General features: G+C 36.4%; 2 protein-coding genes and 1 pseudogene across 3 annotated transcripts; 2 read left to right on the top strand and 1 right to left on the bottom strand.

Moving 5' to 3' along the window:
* Nucleotides 1-873: 873 nt before the first annotated feature.
* On the top strand, nucleotides 874-6,983 carry LOC110317926 (annotated as a pseudogene).
* Nucleotides 6,984-11,164: 4,181 nt separating this feature from the next.
* LOC110318942 (olfactory receptor 1038-like) lies at nucleotides 11,165-12,274 on the top strand. Its single transcript, XM_021194288.1, has one exon. The coding sequence runs from the start codon at nucleotides 11,180-11,182 to the stop codon at nucleotides 12,200-12,202; it is 1,023 nt and encodes a 340-aa protein (XP_021049947.1). The 5' UTR covers nucleotides 11,165-11,179; the 3' UTR covers nucleotides 12,203-12,274.
* Nucleotides 12,275-13,637: 1,363 nt separating this feature from the next.
* LOC110319090 (olfactory receptor 5M9) lies at nucleotides 13,638-23,133 on the bottom strand. Of its 2 annotated transcripts, XM_021194513.1 has the most exons (2): nucleotides 22,207-23,100; nucleotides 13,638-13,676 (listed from the first exon to the last, which is right to left on the bottom strand). In XM_021194513.1, the coding sequence occupies exons 1-2, from the start codon at nucleotides 23,098-23,100 to the stop codon at nucleotides 13,638-13,640; spliced, it is 933 nt and encodes a 310-aa protein (XP_021050172.1). The 2 variants fall into 2 exon arrangements, with proteins under 2 accessions (XP_021050172.1, XP_021050170.1); XM_021194511.1 differs by lacking the exon at nucleotides 13,638-13,676 and having other exon boundaries at nucleotides 22,125-23,133.
* Nucleotides 23,134-26,040: the final 2,907 nt, after the last annotated feature.

Genomic DNA, 26,040 nt, shown 5'->3' with positions numbered 1-26,040 from the left:
AGTCAATTCTCTGTCCAAACTTAATTGCAAATATAATGCATTAAAGTCAAATGGATAGTTGCTTTTCTTTTTAAATATATATTCTGAATGTATGTGTACAGTAAAAATGTACATAGATATGTAATGTATGTTTATAATTCATAAAATGTATGCATTAGAAAATATGAATAATTTCATTGTATTTTTCAAGAATACATAAGAAAATAGTTTCTCTTATGATAAAATTTGTTAAGTATATAATATTCTTAACAACACAGTTCAAAATGGTATATAAAAACTCTCATAATCAACCCATGCAGAAACTAGAAATTCACTAGGTTTATACTAGTATTAGATAGTATTTAATTATTAGTATTTAAAACCATCTATACTGGACTAGTATTAGATAATATTTACTTATTCTTTTAATCTTTCTTATATACAATTTCAATAAAATAATGACAATTTCAATTTAGAGCAGGTTACTAAGATACAACTTCCTATATAGTCCTAGATTTTCTTCCTAATGGAGTATAGTTTTGGAAAACATGTTTTACTCTGCATTTACATCACACTCCTTGACCATAGCATACTCCTTAAAATCATGAATTTTACCTATATTTACTCACTACTGTGTCTCAAGTGCATTGGATAATATTTGAAACTTGTAATTTCTTGATGTTCTCCATTCCCTCTGCCTCCTACACTCTTTCTGTCTTCATTTTCTACAGGGGTTTCTGAGGTCTGAGAGAAGAATTTGATAGAGAAATCCCACTTAGGGATGAGGGATTGAAGGCTTGTATTGTTATATTTTTAAAAATGAACGAATGAGTGAATAAATGAATGCATGAATGCATGAATTCATGAATGAATGGAAACCTAGCTACTGGAGTAATGGCTATCAATTTAAGTGTCACTTATACTTGCTGGAATAGGAAGACCAGTTTTCTCCAAAAGAGTGACACAAAGTATGTCAACACTCCAGGATAGACCTCATGTTCAGGAGTAGTTGACCAACATATAATGTATATCACAGATTTCCGTGTGCTCTTATATTGACATTGATGTTTTATGTTGCTTTTATATTTATGTTGATGGGGAGAGGATCTGTAAGGACTTGGGGGATGGAAAGGATATTAACCAAAATACATTTGAATTTTAAAATTCTTTTAAATAATAAATATATACACTTGATCTTTGACAAAGGAGCTAAACCATCCAGTGGAAAAAAAGACAGCATTTTCAACAAATGGTGTTGGCTTAACTGGCAGTTATCATGTAGAAGAATGAGAATTGATCCATTCTTATCTCCTTATAAAAAGCTCAAGGCTAAGTGGATCAAAGACCTCCATATAAAATGAGAGACTCTGAACTTATAGAGGAGAAGGTGGGGAAAGCCTCGAAGATATGGGTATAGGAAAAATTCCTGAACAGAACACCAATGACTTGTGCTGTAAGATCGAGAATCAACAAATGGGACCTCAGAAAATTGCAAAGCTTCTGTAAGGCAAAAGACACTGTCAATGAGACAAAAAGGTCACCAACAGATTGGGAAAGGATTTTCACCAATCCTAAATCTGATAGGGGACTAATTTCCAGTATGTACAAAGAACTCAAGAAGCTAGACTCCAGAAAATCAAATAACGCCATTAAAAAATGGGGCACAGAACTAAACAAATAATTCTCAACTGAGGAATACCGAATGTCTGAGAAGCATCTGAAAAAACGTTCAACATCCTAAATCATCAGGGAAATGCAAATCAAACAACCCTGAGATTCCACCTCACACTAATCAGATCGGCTAAGATCAAAAATTCAGGTGACAGCAGATGCTGGCAAGGATGTGGAAAAAGAGGAAAACTCCTCCATTTTTGGTGGGATTGCAAGCTTGTACAACCACTCTGGAAATAAGTCCTCAGAAAATTGGACATAGTACTACTGGAGGATCCAGCAATACCTCTCCTGGGCATATAACCAGAAGATGTTCCAACTGGTAATAGGAACACCTGCTCCACTATGTTCATAGCAGCCTTATTTTTAATAGCCAGAACCTGTAAAAACCCAGATGCTCCTCAACAGAGGAATGCATATAGAAATGTGGTACATTAACACAATGGAGTAATACTCAGCTATTTAAAAAAACGAATTTATGAAATTCTTAGGCAAATGGATGGACCTGGAGGGTATCATCCTGAGTGAGGTAACCCAATCACAAAAGAACTCACATGATATGCACTCACTAATAAGTAGATATTAGCCCAGAAACTTAGATTACCCAAGATACAATTTGCAAAACACATGAAACTCAAGAAGAAGGAAGACCAAACTGTGGATACTTCGCTCCTCCTTAGAATGGGGAACAAAATAACCATGGAAGGAGTTACAGAGGCAAAGTTTGGAGCTGAGATGGAAGGATGGACCATCCAGAGACTGCCCCACCTAGGGATCCATCCCATAATAAGCCACCAAATGCAGACACTATTGCATATGCCAGCAAGATTTTGCTGAAAGGATCCTGATATAGCTGTCTCTTGTGAGGCTATGCCAATGCCTGGCAAATACAGAAGTGGATGCTCACAGTCATCTAAAGGATGGAACACAGGGACCCCAATGGAGGAGCTAGAGAAAATACCCAAGGAGCTGAAGGGGTCTGCAAGTCTGTAGGTGCAACAACAATATGAACTATCCGGTAACCCCAGAGCTCATGTCTCTAGCTGCATATGTATTAGAAGATGGCCTATTCAGCCATCATTGGGAAGAGAGGTCCCTCAGTCTTGCAAACTTGTATGCCCCAGTACAGGGGAAAGCCAGGGCCAAGGAGTGGGAGTGGGTGGGTAGGGGAACAAGGTGGGGGGAGTGTATAGGGGACTTTCATGATAGCATTTGAAATGTAAATGAAGAAAGCATGTAATAAAAAATTTTTAAAAAAATCAGAAACAAATAGTAATAATAATAATAAATATAATAAGTACCATAAAAGAATTTAAATGTCACAATTTTAATTAGTGACAAAACAAGATGCCCACCTATAAAGTAAAAAGGGGATGGCAAAATTATTTTAGGCTCTGGTTCTTCAAATTCTACTGCTGAGATCAGTGAAGAGCATCTGCCAACAGAATTGACAAAGCAGGAACACTATGGCTGTCCATGAGATGCATAAAGTTGCAATCAAGGAATTCATAAAAACTTTATTTTATTTAATATATGCACGTGGGCTCTTTTCATACACCAGAGTGTGAAAATTATTTTTCTTTCTATTTTAGGGAATTGGATATTATCATCTGATCTATAGACTAAGAGAAAATCTCATATTTTATTTAGCAGTGTTTTTAAAATCAAAATAAATAATATCAAAAACCAAGTTATCTGTAACTTTAAAAGTAGTTAGAAAGAGTAGATGATTTATTTTGTTTTATGAGTATAAACATGCAAGAATACACATACTTAATTTTTGCACATACACTTTATTTCATAAAAGATTTTGTGCAAAATCAAAGATTACAGTGAAATATCTCATATCTATTATTGTTTTATAAATTATGAGATTTTTTTAACTTTATACAGTAACTGGCTGATTTTTAGGTTCTTTTATGAGATTATAACTACATCATTTCTCACATCCATTTCCTTGCTACAAACCCTCCCATGAACTCTTTTTTTAAAATCTGGGCCTCTCCTTTTATTAATTAATTGCACATATATAAAGTTTTATTAAATTAATTTCATAAAATTTGTCTACATACCTATTGTGAATGAATAAAACAGATAATTTAGTCAATTTATCAGTTGATAAATTGTTTAGACTACCAGTTTAAGCTTGCCTTGACCGTATTCCACTTATGAGGAATTTCTAAAAGTAAATGCTTAAGTGTATGCACATGTTTACTTATATACATATCCATATGTATGTAATAAAATATAGGACATGAATTTGTAAGGCAGATTACATGAAAGAGTATGAAATGAATTAGATGGGTAGAAAGGATATAAATATAAATATAGTGCTAATATATGAAGTTTTCAAAAAATATTTTTAGAGGGGTTCCTGAGTCCAGTTTGTAGATTGGAGTAGGGATTTCATCTTAACCCCAGTCTGGGGCCTCGATTAACTGAATGAGCAGCTCTCAAAAAGGCACAAACATCAGAAGCATGGATACAGTGTCATCTGTTAGAAGAATGTTCGAAGGGAAATAAGGAAACTAGAAGTCTCAGTGTGAATTCATCTAGATCTAGATCAGGTGGTAATGGAGAAGAGACCTCAATTCAAGAAAATGAGAGAGCATGGCACCAAAAGCGTCTCCACAGAGAAGTCTATCATCAGTTTATTAATGAGCTCAATGATGAAGATTATTGGCTAATGAAAGACCATAATCTTTTAGGCACCCCTGGAGAAACATCAGAGGGGCTACAGCAATTCTTAGATAGAGCAAAGGAATAACTGGCATCTCAGCCTGGATGGGACAGTGGGATGAGTGACCAAGACTCAGAAAACCCTAGAGCACATTCAGATGGGGATTCTCTGCTGTGGTGGCTGAACACCTTTGGCACACTGGTAATGATACTGGAAAAGATGGAATGGGAACCAAAGCCAGAGGACTGTGAGTCGAACAAACCTGAAGAGTGGCGAGTTCGTGTTTAGCTTGGAGATCCACATAAACCCTGACAAAAGAGGTTCTGAAACGCATGGAGCACACTCTAAGGACATTCCTCTGTCAGGTGTTAGAGAGCATAGACAGTAAAGACCATCAAGTCCTATGGCGAGACGAACCGGAAGCCAGACATCCATGAGTTTCAGTGGTAGCATCTCCACTGTTGCTGGGGGAGCAGGCATGGTGTGAGCAGGCAGGGTTCTGTGCAAGGATTGCTCACAGCACTGCGAAGGTTAAGGAATGGAATTGGAGCAGCACTTGGCATTCCCAGAGTTAGTGCTCCTCGCACTAATGTTCTTGACACCCACACGAACCAGTCAGATGGTAATACTCTCAGGCAAAGTCAACGGCGGCAGTTTGGAGCAGCACATATTTGAGGAAATGAAACTAAAAGTGGTGTTACAGTGAAGAACACAAACCAAAGATTAGAGCCAATAAGATTAGGTCCTGCTTTCAGTAGTCAAAGCCTGTTCCCTATTCAGAGACAGAATGGTACTGTTCATTATAATTCCCAAAGGCAGGGTAGACAGATACAGCAAGCAGGTAGAAACAGTTCTGTTAGGCCTGGAGTGTAACTTGGGTCTTTTTAGAACAAGGTAGGAAACACAGAGGTAACAATTATACCCCGCTGTCAAACTCAAGACTTGTGTCAAGAATAACTGTAGAATTCTATTCCATTGGTCTTTCTGCCTGTCTCTGTATGAAAAACCTGCCTTTTTTTTTTCTACTATTGATCTGTGATACAGCTTGAGCTCATGAACAGAGACTACCCCAGAATTTCTTTTACTGTTGAGAATAGTTTTTGCTATCCTGGGTTTTTGTTATTCCAAGTGAATTTTCAAATTGCTGTCTAACTCTATGAAGAATTGAGTTGGGATTTTGATGGGGATTACATTGAATCTGTAGACTGCTTTCTGCAAGATGGCCATTTTTACTATATTAATCCTGCCAATCCATGAGCACAGGAAATCTTTCCATCTTCTGATATCTTGTTCGATTTCTTTCTTCAGAGATTTGAACTTCTTGTCATACAGATATTTCACTTGCTTGGTTAGAGTCATACCAAGGTACTTTACATTATTTTTGACTATTGTGAAGGGTGTTGTTTCCCTAATTTCTTTTTCAGCCTGTTTATCCTTTGAGTAAAGGAAGGCTACTGATTTATTTGAGTTAATTTTATATCCAGCCACTTTGCTGAATTTATTTAACAGGTTTAGGAGTTCTCTGGTGGAATTTTGGGGTCACTTAAGTATGCTACCATATCATCTGCATCAGTGCTATTTTGACTTCCTCCTTTCCAATTTGTATCCCTTTGACCTCCTGTTATTGTCTAATCGCTCTGGCTAGGACTTTGGATACTATATTGAATAGATAGGGAGAGAGTGGGTAGCCTTGTCTAGTCCCTGATTTTAGTGGGATTGCTTCAAGTTTCTCTCCATTTGGTTTGATGTTGACTACTGGTTTGCTGTATATTGCTTTAACTATGTTTACATATGGGCCTTGAATTCCAGATCTTTCCAAGTCTTTTAACATGAAGGGATGTTGAATTTTGTGAAATGCTTTTTCAGCATCTAACCAGACTCCGCAGAGCTCCTATTAATGAAACCACAACCAAAGAGTACATGGAAGGACCCATGGCTCCAGCCACTTATGTAGCAGAGGATGGTCTTATCGGGCATCAATGGGAGGTGAGGCCCTTGGTCCTGTGAAAGCTGGATTCCCCAGTGTAGGGGAATTCAAGGGCGGGGAGGAGGGAGTTGGTGGGTGGGGGAACACCCTCATAGAAACAGGGGGAGGAGGATGGGATAAGGGGTTTCATGGGGGTAACCAGGAAAGGGGATAACATTTGAAATGTAAATAAAGAGAATATCCAATAAAATGCAGAAGTAAAAAACAAAACAAAACAAAACAAAAACAAAACAAAACAACAACAACAAAAAAACAAACAGTAGAAGAAGGAGAACCCAGCAGGCCCTCATCTGCCACACAGCACTGCCATCCTCCTGAGGCATCACACTGGACCTGCAAGTCAGGAGGATTCTTCCTGGAGGAAGTAGAGATAGGGATAGCATTACAAATAGAACCCGATTTAGGGCAGGGCTGGCAGGAAGTAACGTGGAGAAGACCAGTGGGGGCTTCCACAGAACAATTTCTCATTTGGAGTGGTCAGGTGTCCAAAACTATGTGAGTGCCATTACAATTCCTCTTCATAGGATTTCTGAGAATGAGGCGATTGAGCCATCCTCCATGGCTCTTCAGTCAATGTTAAGGCAGATCATGACTGGATTTGGAAAGCTGAGTTCTCTAATGGAGGTAGAGCCTGTACCAGATGATCAAAGCAATAGTCAGCATTAACCAGAGGTGTACCTAGAACTGAGTAATGGAGATGCAGCAAATGACAGTGATTAGCATGGTTCCTCACAGTCCAGTCAGGCCCAGGAGGACAGTGTTGAAATGCTAGCTGGGGGTGAGCCTACCCTGCCCCAGGTTCTCACCAGTGGCAATATAAGTAGAAGGCAGTTACAAGGGAAAGAGAATGTAGTTGAGGCTGGAACATTACCCATTCTGCACCTTGCTCATTTCTTCTTACTTTGTGGAGGCAGTGAAGATCCAATTCATGGTTTAACCAAAGGGTAGATTGACAATCCTTCTACCAGGAGTTAGGAGCAAACCGAGGTTGACAGTGAGTTAGGTAAAGTATGTGGCATGTGCATCAGTGACTATATGGCTGGGAACAAGCTCTGGAAGTTTCTTTATCTTCTTGTTTCTCATTCACTCTTTTGATAGCTGGCTGTCAGAGAACTGCACCTGCCCTATCTGTCAATGGCCTGTCAGAATTCAGAACCACAAACAATTTGTAAGATATGGGGTGATCAGTGGTGTGTGTTACTGGAGCCTCATAGTCAAACACTTCTTGAGTTACTTGTGTTGAGGTAACCAAGAAAAAAACACCTATCAGATTACAGTTTGCACTATTTTTTGTGTGCTTTTTATTTTAAACTTGTTACAAAGAGTTTGTTTATACAGAAATTTAAAATGCAGATTTTAAATTATCCAAAAGTAAATAATAGTTAATATTGCTAGGACCAAATAACCTTTAAAATGTTTTTATTTTGGTAATTTTATCATGCTAAGCACTTTAGTATCTGCACAACTCAATCTGTTAAGGATCTTGATTCTTTCTCCTAATACTGCAGTAGGTTTTTCTGGGATTTCCAGTTTCAGCTCAGGGCTTCATTTAGACAAAACTGTCTGCATTTTTTATAGATTGTTAGGCTGAATGTCTGCTAGATATACTTGAAGCTACTAGAAATGATAATTTAACATGTGACAAACTGTATGTATGTATGCAGGTATGTAACTGTAGGAACATATCCCGGCTAAAAGCTACAAGCTTGACACTAAAGCTTTGGGGAAAGATTGCACTTGGCACAGTGTTAACAGTGACAAGATCATTTCTAAGAGGAAGTGAATTAAGATACAGTTTTAAGATAGAGATTGTTTACTGAAGCGGTTTTGACAATCTGACTTACTAGAGATCGAGCAATGTATAATAATGAACCGAATTATTTTTTATTCATGGAATGTGGAAATTTTATGTCAGATAGTTTAAGTTCATCTTTTTTGGGATTTTTTTTAGAAGTACAAATACTTCTTGAGACAGGTAGAATTTACAGCATGTTTGATTTCTCAAATTTTGTTTTAAAATCTAAAACACTATAAAGTCTGTAAAGTAGTGAAATACATAGAAAATATGTAAATTTGGATGCCAAAAAGCTCCAAAGAAGATAAAGCCTTTAAAAGAACATAGAGTTTATATAAACACAAAGTATGTATTAAAGTCTATTTCTACCAGTAAAAATATATATATACATATATATATATATATATATATATATATATATATATATGTGTGTGTGTGTGTGTGTGTGCACATATATATGCATACCCACACTAGGATAAGTATTTTTAAATAGCTATGCATGGTATAAATAAAGATAATTTTTATATGATATTTTTATATTATATTTTTATATTTATATTGAAAAACCACAAGGTTACTACATTACAAAGGGATGTGTTCATCCATGGTTTACCAATTATTCAAGCCTGGTCTTGTATTATTTGCACAGATTATAATTTATACATATGAACAAATCTATGTTACTCTATGGTAGTGAGATGATTCTGATTTAAATATGATCTCATTGCTACCACCAGTTCCCCATCCCAGATGCCAGGAAAGTAAGAGTCTCCCAGGACATCATGGGAATGACATTAGCTGAAATACCCCACAAAGGGGAGGGAAAGCCTGTCAAGACCATATCCAGAAGTTAGGCATGGCCCCCTGGCTGAGGGATGGCGTCACCCACCCATCTCCCAAATTTTAATTCAGAATTGCTCCTGTCTAAAAGAAATACAGAGACAAAGTGGGGAGTAGAGACTGAAGTAAAGGCCATGCAGAGACTGCCCCACCTGGAGATTCATCCCACATGCAGACACCAAACCCACATGCTATTGTGGATGCCAAAAAGTGCTTGCTGACTGGAGCCTAATACAGCTGTTTCCTGAGAGGCTCTGTTAGATCCTGACAAACACAGATGTGGATGCTCACAGGCAATCACCAGACTGAGCACAGGGACCCCAGTGGAGGAGCTAGGGGAAGGGCTGAAGAGCTGAAGGGGCCTTATCTGGCATCAATGGGAGGGGAGGCTCTTGGTCCTGTGAAGGCTTGATGTCCCAGTGCAGAGAAATGCTATCTAGGGCAATGAGGTAGGAGTGAGAAGTTGGGTGCGGGAACATCTTCATAGAAGCAGGGTAAGGAGGGATGGAATAGGAGGTTTTCAGGGGAAAACAGGAAAGGGAATAACATTTGAAATGTAAATAAATAAAATGTCCAATTAAAAAAAAATATATGATCTCATGATACCTTTGCCTTTGGTGGCCAGTCATTCTCTCCTTAGAGTTTCCAAATGGCAGTTAGACCCAGGAGAGCCAGAGACCTTGGAGATTACTGTGCAAAGAATACTAGGAATTAACACTGAATAAGAAACATCCCAGTAACATATATACACTGTCTTCACTCACTAACTTAGAAAAGAGACTTGTAGAGAATTGCAGCATTTACGCTGTGATTTCTTCCATAATCAGGTAAGAAGAGACATTCTGGTGATTGTTAGCAATAGAAGTTGTCTTCAAGCCTTCCATTAATTTTCCGACTAAGAAGTCCAACTGGGCTGAAATTACACAAAGCTGATGTCTAAAAACATAATATGTCAATAATCCTATGCATAAAGTAAATATTCTCTCACCTGCTCCTTGGTTCTTGAAAATAGTAGAGAAAATGATTAATAAAATAAGCAGTTCTTGTGCAAGAAAGGATATTTGTTTGACTGAGAATTGTTTTTATTGTAGGAGGAAAATTGAGTGAATTAAAATAAAGTATAAATCAAATACAGACTTGTAGATGGAGGCCACACGCAAAAATGAGAACAATCTTTTCAAGATGTGAAATTCAAAAAACATATGTAATTTGAAGAGATTCGATCCACGTGTTTTAAAACTTTTCCTTTTACTATGAATACATCAGGAAAGTAAATAAGGCTTATCTTGGTAATCCTCTAAAAAGAAAGTACCCTGTGCTAGTAATGCCCCGATTGTTTCCTTCACAGCATCTAAAGAGAGTTTCATGACAGAGATCTGGAAATGGTAGTGCAGTCTCTACATTCTCACATCAGAAAGTGGATCAGTATTCATGTTGTCTGACTTTCTCTTCCATTTGACTCCTGAAATGCGAATCTGAGTTATTAACATTTTTCTAAATACCAGGTAAGTTCACAAGCTTAATTCTAAGACCATTCTTTCAACATGGGCTTTGGTCTACCACTTACAAATTAAATAGTTGATAGAGAAAATTTATGTTAGCATAGATGATATACAGACAGACAGATAGAGAAAACTTATGTTAGCATAGATGTATGGGTAGATGAATGGGTAGATATACAGACAGATAGAAACATAGACAGATGATAGATAGATGATGGGTAGATGATAGAGAGATATAACTACATATAGACATATGTCATATACATGAATGTACATACATATATATGCATAATTGCATATATATATTTGTGTGTGTGTGTGCATGTACCAAAATAGTAGTAAATGTATATGATTAGTATCTAGGTTTTCAATAACACATCGACTAAAAATATAGTATTAAGTTTAGGTTAAAAAGAAGGAAGGTAAATTAAAATGATAAATTTTCAGACTACACACACAAAACTATTAGAAAATTTCTGTCTATTGTGGCTCTTTCTGTTTTTGAGACTGTTTACTAGGCAAATAATCAACCATTAAACAAAACCACAGCCCAACTGGTTTCTTTCTGTTTCAAATATTTGACTTTAGTTGCTTGCTTTAGAAAATTAGAATCCCCTGGGGGAGTTAAAATTTTATTTACTTGCTAGTCTACTGTATTGACATCAATTCATAAACCGTAACACATAAGAGCTGTATTTGATTATAATGCCTTTGCCTCACTAGTAATGTGTGTTAGTCTTATCTTATTTCATTTTCCTTTGCAGCTGTTAAGAGTTGAAGAAATGGCAGGAAGTAATGCCACTGGTGTGACAGAATTCATTCTCTTGGGGTTTGCAGTCCAGAGAGAGGTAGAAATCCTTCTCTTTCTGCTCATTCTAGTGGTCTATAGTCTGACTTTAGTGGGAAATGTAGGAATGATTTCATTAATCAGGATGGATTCTAGACTTCACACTCCCATGTACTTTTTCCTCAGTAATCTGGCCTTTGTAGACCTTTGTTATTCCTCTTCAGTAGCCCCCAAGTTCCTGGAGACTCTACTCAGTAATAGAAGGTCTATATCTTTCTATGCTTGTGCAACCCAACTTGGTTTTTTTCTGAACTTTTTGATTTCAGAGATGTTTCTCCTTGCAGTAATGGCTTATGACCGCTATGTGGCCATTTGTAACCCTCTTCTGTACATGGTGGTCATGTCCCAGAAGGTTTGCCTACGACTTGTAATGGGCCCCTATTTTTACAGCTTTGCTGTTGCTTTGCTCCACACAGTAGTTACTTTCAAACTGATTTACTGTGGCCCCAATATAATCAATCACTTTTATTGTGATGATGTCCCTTTGATGGCTCTTGCCTGCTCAGACACCAGCCTCAAGGAAATTTTAATATTCATTTTTGCTGGATTCAACATGATCAGTTCTTTGACCACTGTCCTGATTTCTTACTTATACATTGTGGCTGCTATCTTAAGAATCCAGTCCACAGAAGGAAGGTGCAAAGCCTTCTCAACATGTGCTTCCCATCTGACTGCTGTGACTATATTCTATGGGACACTCATTTTCATGTATCTGCAGCCAAAATCAAACCACTCTCTCGACACAGACAAAATGGCCTCAGTATTCTACACGATTGTCATCCCCATGCTCAATCCTATGATCTATAGCTTAAGGAACCAGGAGGTAAAGAGTGCTCTGAGGAAAGCTCTTGAAAAATGCTACTTGTTACCTCTAATGTACCTCAAGAAAGGAATTTCCTGACTTTAAATCTTTGAAATAAATTAATTTTTATTATAGTCTTGATGTGAAAAGTGCTTTCATTCACAAGTTACATGCTAGTGTTCTCTAGCAAGACAAGCACAATGAAAAATAGGTAAAAAATAGATCATAGAGAGATAGATAGATAGATGGATAGATAGATAGATAGATAGATAGATAGATAGATAGATAGATAGATAGATAGATAGATAGATAGATTATAAATAGATTTACATCTAGGAGATGATTTAGTGAATAAAACACTCCATAAAAGCCTGAATTTATGACTTTGAGATCCAGTGTTTCTGTGGTAAGATGGGAGTCTGAGATAGAAAATTCCCAGAAGCTCAGTGGCCAACTAACATGTCATATGTGATGACTAACAGTAGGAAACCTTGTCTCAAACATGGTGGAAGGTAACAGACAGCACCAGTTTCTTTGACCTCCAGATAAATGTCATGGAACAGGCTTACCTTTGCTCACACGTGAACATAAATATGAACACACACATGCACATAACTCACATGTTCGTGCTCACACACAGACACACACACACACACACACACATGAGAGAGAGAGAGAAAGAGAGAGATGGAGACAGAGAGAGACAGAAACAGAGATATTGGATTTTTTTCAAAAGACACTATATTAAGATTTTTAAAAATATTATTTGCTGTATATGTAGTTCTGGTGTCATTAATTTTCAGCTCCTATACAGCTGAAAGAATATATCTTTTGGTTTTCTATTTTTCTGTTTATTATATTTAAAAGGTAATGGATGAAGCAAAAATGTCATCTTCTAGGAAACTCTTCTAAAATTTACTTATTTTGCTTTATGTGAATGAGTGGCTTGCTTGTGTTTTATGTAAGAGCATCATGTGCATATGTATTATGCTTGTGGCTAGAAGAATGATGGTGACAGATTCCCAGACCAATTATTTGGTACAGACTCTCTAACCCAGTTCCTATGTAAAAGAAGCAAGTGCTCTTAACTACTGAGGTATCTCTTCAAACCCTTGAATATCTTATGATCCTATGTAACCCCTTGCTTGTCTATAACAGATATGTTTATCATTACTTTTAACTATACTTTAATAGTGGTTAATTTCTGAAATTACTTGATGTAGCAACTAATTTTATGTACCAAGTGGACTATGCAATATCTACATAGCTGGCAATACTTTACTTCTAAGTGCATCCATGGAGATAATTCAAGAATTTGTTTGCATTTATAATCAGCAAAGTAACCCTTTTTAATGTGTGCAAGCATAACAGGAACTATTGAAAACAAAACCAGAACAAATAATGTAGTAAACGGTCAATTTTTCTCTTGATTCATTAAACTGAGGCATCAGTTTTCCTTCCCTCTTAAATCAGTGTAAAAGTAACTTTTATGTTTCTGATATAATTTTCATCTCTGTGGCCTCTTTTATGTTTCTCATGTAATTGTTATTTCCAAGGCATACTGTTCAATAAGCTCACCCTTTCTTGTTTTGTTTTGTTTTGGTTTGTTTTTTTCTTGAACTCTGGCTGGCTGCTTTTATGCAAATATTCTGGCTGAAACGCATGTCCAAGCTGACTGATTCAAACTGGTTTCTCTCAGCTTCTGACTGAATTGTTCACAAACTAACTCTACCAATCTGTTCTAATCTTCTATCTCCTTCTCCTTCTCTGTTTCACTCTGCTTTACCTGTGTTTATCTTGTTCTTTTTGCAACCTGTCTGATGCCAGGAGCCTTGCAGGCTGGAGACAGTAGTGACAGGGGGACAGAGTAGGACTCTGGAATGGTTTTAAAGTCTGAGGGTGTCCTGGCTTTCTAACTCTCTATACTGAATTGCTGATGATAACTTCTAAAAAGTCCTAAAAACTTCCTTGTTCTTTTTGAGGGTACAAAGCTGCTGGTTTAGGAGATTGACAAATGTAACCCAACAGCTGGGGATTAAGTAATGTGGCCTTTGTTCTATGTCAGCAGGAACTTTGCAGCTCTAACTTACAAACTGCTAGTTGGAAATTGCAGGAGAAAAAAGGGCACTTTGAAAAGTGATTATAGCATTTATTCCTAAAATGTAAAATGTTTCCTATTAAAGCTATCAAAAAAAGAAAGATTCTAAGCATGGGCAAGGGAAAAATTCTTCTCATCTCTTTGTGCTCAGTACTTGGACATCTTTCAGAATACATGATCACATGTTAAAAAGTTCGTCACAAGTTCACATGTAAAATCAAATCACAAATTGAAATAGAAATTTACAACAGAGAAGGTATACATGAATATCCATTAGAAGTAATTATCTGACTAAACATCCATCATCTGTCACAGCTCCACAGGTTCAAACCATAGCTAAGTTAAAAACCATAACTAAGTTATTAGTGAAGTTTTGTATAGATAAACCCAGTCAATATTTTATCTTCTGTCCTTACACCTATAATAAATCATCAGTTGTCTTTTTATGACCTTTGGTTGTTTTACAATCTGTTGGAATGTGATCTGAGTAGTATAAAGTCTGGTTGCTATTTAGAAGCAATTAACTGGTGACACATGGGAGACAGGCAGAGTTCTCATTGCAGTTTTGACTATAAGAAAAGCATTTAATAGAAGTCCCACTATGAAAGAGATTACCTTTTTTTTGTTTGGTTGGTTTTTTTATTTAATTTTACTTGTTTTTTACACTCCATATTCCATTTTTCACCCCTTCCCATCCATCCTCCAACTGTTCCACATTCCACACCTCCTTCCCACCACACCCCATTTCCATGTGGATGCCCACACTCCCCTCCCCACCTGACTTCTAAACTCCCTGGGGCCTCCAGTCTCTTGAGTGTTAGGTGCTTCAACTATGAATGAACACAGATCTGGAAGTCCTCTACTTTATATGTATTGGGAGCCTCATATCAGCTGGAGTATGCTGTCTGCTTATGTGGTCCTGTGTTTTAAAGATCTAGGGGGTCTAGATTAGTTAAGACTACTGGCCCTCCTACAGAATCTCTCTACTCCTCAGCTTCTTTCAGCCTTCTCTAATTCAACAACAGGGTTCAGCTGCTTGTGTCCTTTGCTTGGGTGTAGATAACTGCATCTGACTCTTTCAGCTGCTTCTTGAGACTTTTGGAGGACAGACATAGTAGGTCCCTTTTTGTGAGCACTCCATATTCCCAGTAATAGTGTCAGGCCTTGGGATCTCCTCTTGACCTGGATCCACTTTGGGCCTGTCACTGGACATTCTTTTCCTTAGGCTTCTTTGTATTTTGATCCCTGTAATTTTTTCAGACAGAAACAATTATGGGTCAGAGGTGTGACTGTGAGAAGGCAATCCCATCCCTCACTTGATGTCCTGTCTTCCTGCTGGAGGTGGTCTCTATAAGTTCTCCCTCCATACTGTTGAGCATTTCATCAAAGGTCCCTCCCTATGAGTCCTGGGAACCTCTCACCTCCCAGGTCTTTGGTGCATTCTGGGGTCCCCCCCACCTCCTATTTCCTGAGGTGGCCTGTTTACATTCTTTTTGCTGGTCCTCAGGGCTTCAGTCCTTTTCCCTCACCCAATACCAGATCAGGTTCCCCTCTATCCCCCACTGCCTTGCCCACCCTGTCCATTTTCCCTCACAAGTTCCTACCTCACTCCCCACTTGTGATTGCTTTCTTCTCTCTCCCAAGTGGGACTGAGGCTTCCTCACATGGGCACTTCAGCTTGTTGAGCCTTTTGAATTCTGTGGAGTGTATCTTATATATTCTGTATGCTTTTTTTTTTTTTCTTTAGAATTGTTTTTCTTTTTGGCTAATATCCACTTATTAGTGAGTACATGGCATGCATGTCCTTTTGGGTCTGAGTTATTTCAATCAGGTTGGTATTTTCTTGTTCTATCCATTTGCCTGCAAAACTAAGGAAGCCCTACTTGTTCTTAATAGTTGAGTAGTATTCCATTGTGTAAATGAACCACATTTTCTGTACCCATTCTTCTGTCATGGGACATCTAGGTTGTTTCCAGCTTCTGGCTATCACAAATGAGACTGCTATGAACATAGTGGAACAGGTACCCTTGTGGCATGGTGTGGCATCTTTGGGGTATATTCACAAGAGTGGTATAGCTGGGTCTTCAGGTATCTATTTCCAATTTTCTATGGAACCTCCAGACTGATTTCCAGAGTGATGGTACCAGTTTGCAATCTCACCAGCAGTGGAGGAGTGTTCCTCTTTCTCCACATTTTTGCCAACATGTGTTGTTACCTGAGGTTTTGAACTTATTCATTCTGACTGGTATAAGACATAATCTCAGGGTCGTTTTGATTTGTATTTCTCTGATCACTAAGGACTTTGAACATTTCTTTAGGTGTTTCTTAATAATCACTGATATAATTTTATAAAGTCTTATAGGATCATCATTAAGAATTAAGAAGGAAATGGGGACAGCCACTGAAGGGTCCCAGACACCAGGGGAAATAGAGGCTCTCAGGACCCAATAGGAATGACTCTAGTGAAAATGTGCAGGGAAGGGGGAGCTAGAACCTGTAGAGACCATCTCCAGCAGATAGGCATGACCCCCAGTTGAGGGATGGGGCCACCCACCCATCTCAAAATTTTTAACCCAGAAATGTTCCTATTCAAAGGAAGAAAAGGCACAAAAAAATGGAGCAGAGAATGTTTGGAAGAATCATCTGGGATATCCCCACCTAGGTAACCATCCTGTCTGCATACACTAAACCTTGTACATTTGTTGTGGTCAAGAGGTCTCCCAGACAGGAACCTGGTGTGGTTGTTCCTTGGGAGGTCCTATGATGGCTCCTTGTGGGCCTGGGTACCAGAGGTTTTCTATGGAGATCTCTGACCAGGCCTGATGAGAGGGTTCCAGTGAAGGGAAGTGAATGAGCGCAGGGAGTGGAAGTCACTTCCCCCATTTCTGCTGTGCCAGTTGGCTCCACCTCCATCTCTGTGGTGCCTTAATTCTGTGCTGCCCTGCACTGAGTCTGGTCTGGCTGGGCTGAAGCCAGAAGCCAACTAGCCAGTGAGGAGTGTGGCAGGGCCTCAGGTGGCACTTCAGGAGAGCCGATCTCTCCCCAAGTGTTACAGCACTTAGGACATAGGCTCAGATGAAGGAGTAGTTCTAGCACACCTTTATTCCCTGGATCAGACTTATATACAGTTTTGGGGATATTTCAGAGTTTAACAGCAGGTACTTCTCATTGGCTTGAACTGAGAGTTTAGGGAAACCTTATTTGCACGTGGGAGGCTTGGTGCAGCTACCATGTGATTGATGCCACATACCTCTCTGCAGGGGGGCTGTGGGAGGCTGCAGCAACATGGCAGGAGCCAGGTGCCCAAACACTTGCTGTCCCATGCATGTGAAAATCTCTGCCTATCAGGGCTCCGGGGTTCAAGACCTATGTTCAACTGGACACCAGGCTGTCGGTGCGCAGCCCATAGCCCTACAGCTCCTGACAGTCTGTAAACTGACTTCCTTAAAAAAAAAAAAATCTTCCTTTTTCTCTGCCTGCTCATAACTAGACTTTTTCCTGTTTCCTCTCCTGAGAGTTGGGCATATCCTATCTCTGATTCTTTCTGTCAGATCCTTCTCTGATTCATCACTTTGCTTGCCTTTCAATTATAAGTCACTTTTAAACATGGCAACTTCCTTTTACCAGATAATGTTACCTACATTGTTTGAGATTAAGTGTGTGCTAAGGTGTGTTCTATCCATATCATTCTATAATAATACAGGGCCTGTCGGCATTCAATATCAACCAAATAGTTCTAGAAAATTTTTGTTTTTTTATTTTTTGACAAAGCAACCATGTTGCTGGATTAAATTTCCTCTATATCTCAGATCTGGGGATATATGCCAGCACATCTTCATCAGCCTCAGTTTTCATGTCTTCAGACTGAGGCTAGAAGTAATACAATAAACACATATTAATTAAATTATTCTCTACCAATGTGTTAATTTTTTGAAATTAACGTATTTTGGAATATGTCAACCACCACTGATATAGGATCCATATATATGGATCCTATAATCCAACTGCCTACCTACTATATATATATATATATATATATATATATATGTGTGTGTGTGTGTGTGTGTGTGTGTGTGTGTATACATATATATAATATCTCTATCTATTTATATATCTATATCTATATAGAGAGATGATAGATAGATAGATAGATAGATAGTCTATCATTTAGGTTTATCATTTTAGAAAACACTCACATGGAACCAATTAACATATCTCTTGACAAGTTATCATTTTCACTTTGTAAATCTGTTTCTGGAGGCTGTATTTCTTTCCTTTAACTATCTCAAGCAAAATTGAAGATAATGTTTCAATTACTTAAGTGAAGTAGTGTTTTCAAAATGTTCTTTGAAATCTTGAAAAACGAAGATATTAGAATAGAATAGATGTATAGTAGAATATCTTAAAACAAAGTGGCCAATATTACAGCTGTCAATCGTCTAAGAGTTGTACTGCGTTTGGGAGTATTTAAGGAAAACTGACTCAAAAACTCCTTAAACACATAATAAGGTAGCTCATAACTGTGAGAATATAGTATTTGATTCCTTCTATACTCAACAGTGTCCGCTGGTAAGGGATAACTGTTCAATCTCCATTTTTAAATTGTACTTTTAACTAGTTTAGAAACTAGTAGGTCTTCATAGTCTTGTTCATATAAGGTGAGTTTAGTTTAACTCACTGTTTGCATACTCCCTCATCTTCCTGCCTTCATTGTACACAAACCTTTAAACACAGTTTAAATAATAACCTCATGCTTTCATATCTCAAGTAGTCTACTATCTCCCCCGAATATATTTAAGCTGTGTTTTAAGAAAGTGGGTTTACATGTATTTTTTCATATGTTCTTCATTTTGATTAACACCTCCTTCATTTTAATTGATCTATGCCTGCCACCCAGCTTTCCTGCTCTTAGATGTCCCCTTTCTATTTTCTGTTACTTTACATCTCTTGCATTATGCAGGTCTCTAAATGAGGTCTCTTTCTAATTTCTTAGTTTCCACGTGTGCCATGTCCTTAAGTAAAACCACACACACACACACACACACACACACACACACACACACACACACAGACAAGGAGACTGGAAACAAGCGTCCACACATGAAAAAATTGCAGCATTTGTCTTACTCTTAAGCTGGCATTCATCTTGGAAAACTGTATGGTTTTAATTTATTTCACACTATTTTAAAATAGATGTCGTATTTAAATTTAAATTTTAGAGATTCATGACATGACACTTTATCATATGGAGCCATGTGTTTGAGCATTTTAAGATTTAAAAGTCTTTTGACTATTAAAATTTAAATCCAGCCATTTATTCCCCTATGGCATAAAATATTAAATTCCTTTCCAAACATTAAATATTTATATTAGTGTCCAGGCTTCTTGCAAACATAAAGCCAGCAGTGGACCAGGTTTAGTCCATTATCACTAATTAGCCAAACCCCAATCAGAGTAAACAATGTTAGAAAATTTCCCTGCCAATATATTTTTTATTTTCTGAATTATTATTATTTTATTATTATTTTTTAAAAATTATACAAAGTTAAGTTTATTTTAATGTTTTAATATATGCCTGAATTTTGCCTATTTTCTGAGTTGAAAATTTCAAAATAATGTTCAAGATATTTCATAGCATAATTATTATTTTATATAGTTATTTTACTATGTAGTACAAAACTAGGAATTATTTATGCCTTCTGACTACTTTGAATATTTTGAACTTACTTTTCTCTCTTTTTCTCTATAGATCAGAGAAAGACATTACATATTTTTTGCAGAAATGTAAATTGGTAGGTACTTTATGAAAACCACAGAGGGGTTTTTCCAAAATGAATTATGGAACTACTATATGACCCATATTCTTGTAGTTGAGAACTTACTCATAGGAAATAACATCAATATGCTTAATTATTTCAGTTATCTTCAGAGCAGCAAAGGGTAAGAAACATGTAAACCAAGTGTCCATCAATGGATGAATAGATCATAGAGCTATATATGAAGTAATGAAATATTATTCATCCAACCAAATATGAACATTTATCATTTTCCTAATAAGATCAATATGGAAGTCTCAATATTGAGTGAAAGACTTAACTACTAGAATACTTGTATAAAAAGATGTGGTAAAACTAGGCACAAACCCTCATATATGGAAGAACAGTGGATTTTGGGGAGAGGAAAAGTGGAAGATGAGAATGGGCAGAGTGAAGGGAAGGAAAATTGTGGTCAGGGTGTATTGTATGAGAGAAAAATAAATGAAAAGAAAAATGATATTTGTGTTACCTGAGCTCACTTACCCTATTCCAAATGTTCAAACTAATGGACAAAACAAACATAAAGAAGGAATGATATATTTAAGCTCACAATCTCAGAGGTTTTAGTGCATGATTCTTTGGACATAGTGCTGACACTGTGTAGCAAGGCAGAACATCATAGTGTTACTGGTACAATAGGAGCAAGCAGAGTGAGAAAGGTATTGGAATCAAAAGCGCCTCTTCAAAGGCATAACTCAATGACCTACTTCTTTCATCCAGGCCCATATCCTAAGTTTTCCTCATTTCTAACAATGCCAACAGTTGATCGCAAAGTCTGCTGCATGTGCTTTTATGGTGATTATGATTCAAACCATAATACAGCTATAAGATTCTATACTTTAGATTTATTTTTATATATGACTCAGGAAAATCCATTAATCACTATCTTAAATACTAAGCATCCATTCATGGTAATAATTAATGCAGTGGTGAGGTACTCCAACAGGATTTTATTAACATACTAATCTGACCACTGTAGAGCTTCACTACTTCAAAGAAGTAACTGATAATACAGAAAAGATAAAAGACATAACACATGCTAAAAAATTACAAGGGACCTCTATGGTGTCCTAATTGTTATAACCGATTCACCTTTAAATACAAAGATATACTAAGATAGAAGTTAGAGTGTGGGTAACATATTATCCTAAACATATGCTTTTATATCTTGATCTAACATAACCATTTCAGTGACCACAATTCAGCTTATTCTATGACCATTTCAAAATGTATATAGTGAATTTTAATACTTTCAACCTCATTATGATCTCTCGTGACACTCCCTCTCCTACTAATATCTTTCATCTTTCAACAATTTTTTTTTACTTTTTACATGAAATCATGTGTGGTTGTACACACATGAATATGTGTGTGTGTGTGCGTGTGTGTGTGTGTGTGTGTGTATTCCCCTTCTTAGTTTCATTAACTTTGATTGTATGTGATCAGGTAGGAGGTTATTTATTGGAACAACCAAAAGAATCAGAGGGGACATCAATGGAGAACACATTGGTCTTTTCTTTAGCAACCAATTACTACCAGTAGTCCCTTGGGGAATGGAGGAACATATTTAAGGATCAGAGAAAGGTATTTTATCAGTGGACTGAGAATTTGAATCACTATAAAACATAAGCAGTATTATCTAAGGATAATTTATATTGAGTGAGAAACCTTAGGTTATGCTAAGATACTTCATATTCTCAATGTAATAACATTGCTAAAATTTCATTTGTATATGAACATTTTATAATATCATTTGCATATAAGAAAATCAAATTTTTATACTCTGAAAATGAATTAGTTATGTTATACCTACTGTCACTATAGATTTTATAATGAAGACAAATATGGATAACAAAACCTTAAGACATAATGTTTAACTCTTCTAGGAGACTTACACTTTAATAGTTGTTAATCCAAACTTATTTGCAAATACCTCCAAAAACTGAGTAAACACAAATTAGTAAATAATATTGGTTTTCCTAATATAGTTGGATATTTAAGAAAACACATGCTTAATAAAGATCAACCTTGCTGTGGATAACTGGATCTTTTGAGCTTGGATAAGGGTTCTATGTAGAGAGATTTTCAAGCTGAGAATTCAGCTTGTTCAACACATTTGGACAAACACGGTTCTAAAATATGTTTTGATTTCATTTCCTCAAGTTTGCCTTGGTAATTATCTTGCAGACTGCTTCTTTCACATCTTTGTTCCTGAGACTGTAGATCATGGGGTTCAGCATAGGAATCACACTGGTATAAAATACAGCCACCATCTTTCCCTGCTCCACAGACTCCTCCGTTGGCCTTCTGAGATACATGAATATGAGGGTTCCATAAAACATGGATACAGCTGTTAAGTGGGATCCACAGGTGGAGAATGCCTTTCTCCTGCCATCAGCTGAGTGCATTCGTAACACAGCTACTACAATGAGCACGTATGAAATGAGAACCACTGACAAGGAATAGGTGAAGTTGATGCCGGCAATGACAATCATGGTGTACTCTTTGATATGCACTCCTCCACAGGCAATCTTGATGAGAGGAGGATCAGCACAATAAAAGTGGTTGATTGTAACGTTTCCACAGAAATACAAACCGTATGTCCACAGGGTGCAAATCAGACTCACAGAGAATCCATAGACGTAAGGCACAGAAATGAGGCGGACACAGACAACCCTGGACATCTTGCTGCTGTAGAGCAAAGGGTTGCAGATGGCCATGTAGCGATCGAAGGCCATCACTGCCAGAATATAGACCTCCACGTGCACCAGAGCAATGAAAAAGTAGCACTGTACCAAGCATCCAACATAAGAAATAGTTTTTGTTTCTGATATTAAGTTTTCCAGCATTTTGGGGGTAACATTTGAGGAGAACAACACATCCACAAAGGACAAATGACTTAGGAAAAAATACATAGGACTCTGAAGCTGCGGACTGATGCTGATCAAAATTATCATACCAATGTTGCCCAACAGAGTGACCATGAAAACAACCAAGAACACTACAAAAAAGAGAACTCGGAGTTCCTGACGCCTAGTCAATCCAACAAGAAGGAATTCGGTTACATCTGTAAAATTTGGCATCGCCTTAATATAGTGTCTATGTTTTCTGCAAAGAAAAACATATTTATTTATAAGTACATTTTTTTCATTCTAAAAGCATTTTGATTTAAATTTTTCTTATGCTTACTAGATACTTTATTAAACAATATATTTTTATATGTTTAGTATTAAGTTAAATATGCTATATGTAAAATGGTTCGTTTGATCATGCCACAAAATAACCTCTAAATCTTCAAATGTGATGCAAGGTAGCCTATTTTATATATAGGCTACCTTGAATATATATATATATATATATTCAGGATTTTAGTTAGTGTATTGTGATTGAATTTTAAATGTTTTAATTTGATACAATAGTGAAACTTGCAGAAACTTACATATCAAGTTTTCCATAGTCATCTTTTGTTGAATGAACATTTTCTATTTAGCATGGCTTATCCTAAACACTCGGTCATACAATGAAAATTGACATGTAATCACTCAAACTGTGATGAAATTCTGTCAATTCAGTACTTAAGGGGAGTTTGCAAAAAAGTTTGAACTTATATTCACGTGAAAATCTCTTATAAGAAGAAGGAGCATAAACTATGGTCAGCATGTTATTGTATGATCTATGGAAAATAAAGAATTGATTATTATCTTAGGGCAATTTTTATGATTATATTTTAATTGTAGATTTTGTAAAATTTAAAGTATCAGCATGAGTACTAAGTAGAACTCATTTATTTCCTTACTCATATTGAAGAGGGTAAATATTTTATGATTTTGATATACACAAGATATAATAAAATTCCCATATAGAAATGACTTTTTAATCAATGAAACTTCATTGAGAATGTGCAAAATGTCTTACTAAGAGCCTAAGTTTCCCTCAGTTTGTGAATTATAGCTGAAGTTAAGGTCTTTCATATCTACAAAAACTTTGACCAAACTAAATAGTTCATATTTTCTAATCAGAATTTAATTTTGAGGTACTTATAAATAGTATGCCATTTTTCATATAAAATATAGTATCCTGACATTAAGAAAACATAAATTAAAACTGAGTTCTTTCAGTCATGACTTAATGTGTGCTCTTTTACAGCATGTATTTATAACTGTTATAACAGAGAATCTCTTGATTATGGGATTCCTTAAATTGCCTATGTCTGTAACTACATGTGCTATGTGATATACATATATATATATATATATATATATATATATATATATATATATGTCACACAAACAATTTTAAAAGCATTCTGATTGTTGCTACAGCATTGTATTCCATATTTTTCCATCAAGTATTATTTCAACAGCGAAAATTTCTAAAAAGAAATTTCTAGTGATACTGTACCAGGTTTATAATATTTGTATAAATTTAATAATTTCATTTGCATAAATAGTGTTATAGAACTTTTCTATCTGTATATTTGATTTATATATGACAAAATTGAAGCAGTTAGAAGTGTAGTCAATCTCCCTAGGTCAGAAGTCTGCTAACTGTCAGGCTCGTACCACTAAGCAATTGATTTAGTAACACTTTTGTACATTTAATACAGTTCTTTCAATCATATTTAATAATTTACCCTATTAGCATACTAATTCTAATATTGTTGATTATTCTCCAACACAGATACAAACCATTCATTTTCTACATAAACTTGTATTAATTCATTTAGGCTTTTGTAACCTCAGAGTGGTATATGTTTTAGAGACAAAGGCCTTTACTTTTTTTTTTTTTTTTTTGGTTTTCGAGACAGGGTTTCTCTGTATAGTTCTGGCTGTCCTGGAACTCACTTTGTAGACCAGGCTGGCCTCGAACTCAGAAAGGCCTTTACTTTATTCTACCCTAAATTCTGATGATCTCTCTGACTATTGATAAATCACAAGTGACTTCAGTAAGAACATCACTTTATTACAGAAATGAGTATCATCTATGAAAACAGTAGAGTCTATAATTTACAGAAAAGAAAATTTTCTTGCATTAACATTTAATTTTCTCATAAAGATAAACAACAAATTGTACATTATTGAGTTACTTATTCCAATTTTGTTTTAAAAATATACACAAATCCATTCTTGTATATTTTAAAGCAAGCTGGACAATGGTGGCTCACACCTTTAATCCCAGCATTTGGGAGGCAGAGGCAGGTAGATTTCTGAGTTCAAGGCCAGCCAGGTCTACAGAGTGAATTCCAGGATAGCCAGGGCGAAACAGAGAAACCCTGTCACAAAAAAACAACAACAACAAAAAATTAAAACAAAACAAATAATAAAACAAAATAAGCAGGCCAACAAGTTCCTTTGATAACAAATAAGTCCATGAAGATATATTAATTTTATTTGCAAGGTTTCACCTACAATTTCTACATCCAAATGTAACAATCTACTTCAACTATCCCAAAACACACTGACCTACCTTGACAGGGAAAGAGAAAAGAAAATGATAATATCTCAATATATATTCTATAATCTTGCTCATTAAGAACACTGAGATAATCTCCCAAAGGTACCACTAAAATAATTATGAAAGCAAAGATGACTGAAATACTAGCAATGTCTCCTGGGTAGAAGTGGAGTAGACTTGTTAGAGTAACTGTTATGAAAGCTGAGAGATCCATATTCTTGACATCAGACTGCTTGTCTTCCACTGGCACATGCTTCTGTCCACTTTCCTTCATAAAATGACAATTATGGATTCAAAAAATGGATGTCCATCCTTCTATGTAACTACTCTGAAAAGCATAGTGTGTGAAGATAAATGATTTAAGCAAACATGCTAGATGTATCTTTGTGTCAATTTCAGATGTCAAACACAGGTTCAAAGTATGAAGTCACCTGGAAGAATTTGGGTAAATGGACAGAACTACAAGTATGCAGTAAAATAGGAAAGGAACTATTAGGTGAAGCACAACAATAATCAAAACTACAGTTTTAATAATTTATATGAAATTGTACATAAAATATCCTTTTATC

Source organism: Mus pahari, chromosome 3 (genome assembly GCF_900095145.1).
Source record: "Mus pahari chromosome 3, PAHARI_EIJ_v1.1, whole genome shotgun sequence".
In the NCBI taxonomy this organism is placed as follows: Eukaryota; Metazoa; Chordata; class Mammalia; order Rodentia; family Muridae; genus Mus; species Mus pahari.
This window is presented reverse-complemented; position numbering and strand designations above follow the sequence as displayed.

Coding starts and splice junctions, on each gene's coding strand:
- LOC110319090 (XM_021194511.1), bottom strand. CDS start 23,100: ATGCCAAATTTTACAGATGTAACCGAATTCCTTCTTGTTGGATTGACT.
- LOC110318942 (XM_021194288.1), top strand. CDS start 11,180: ATGTGTGTTAGTCTTATCTTATTTCATTTTCCTTTGCAGCTGTTAAGA.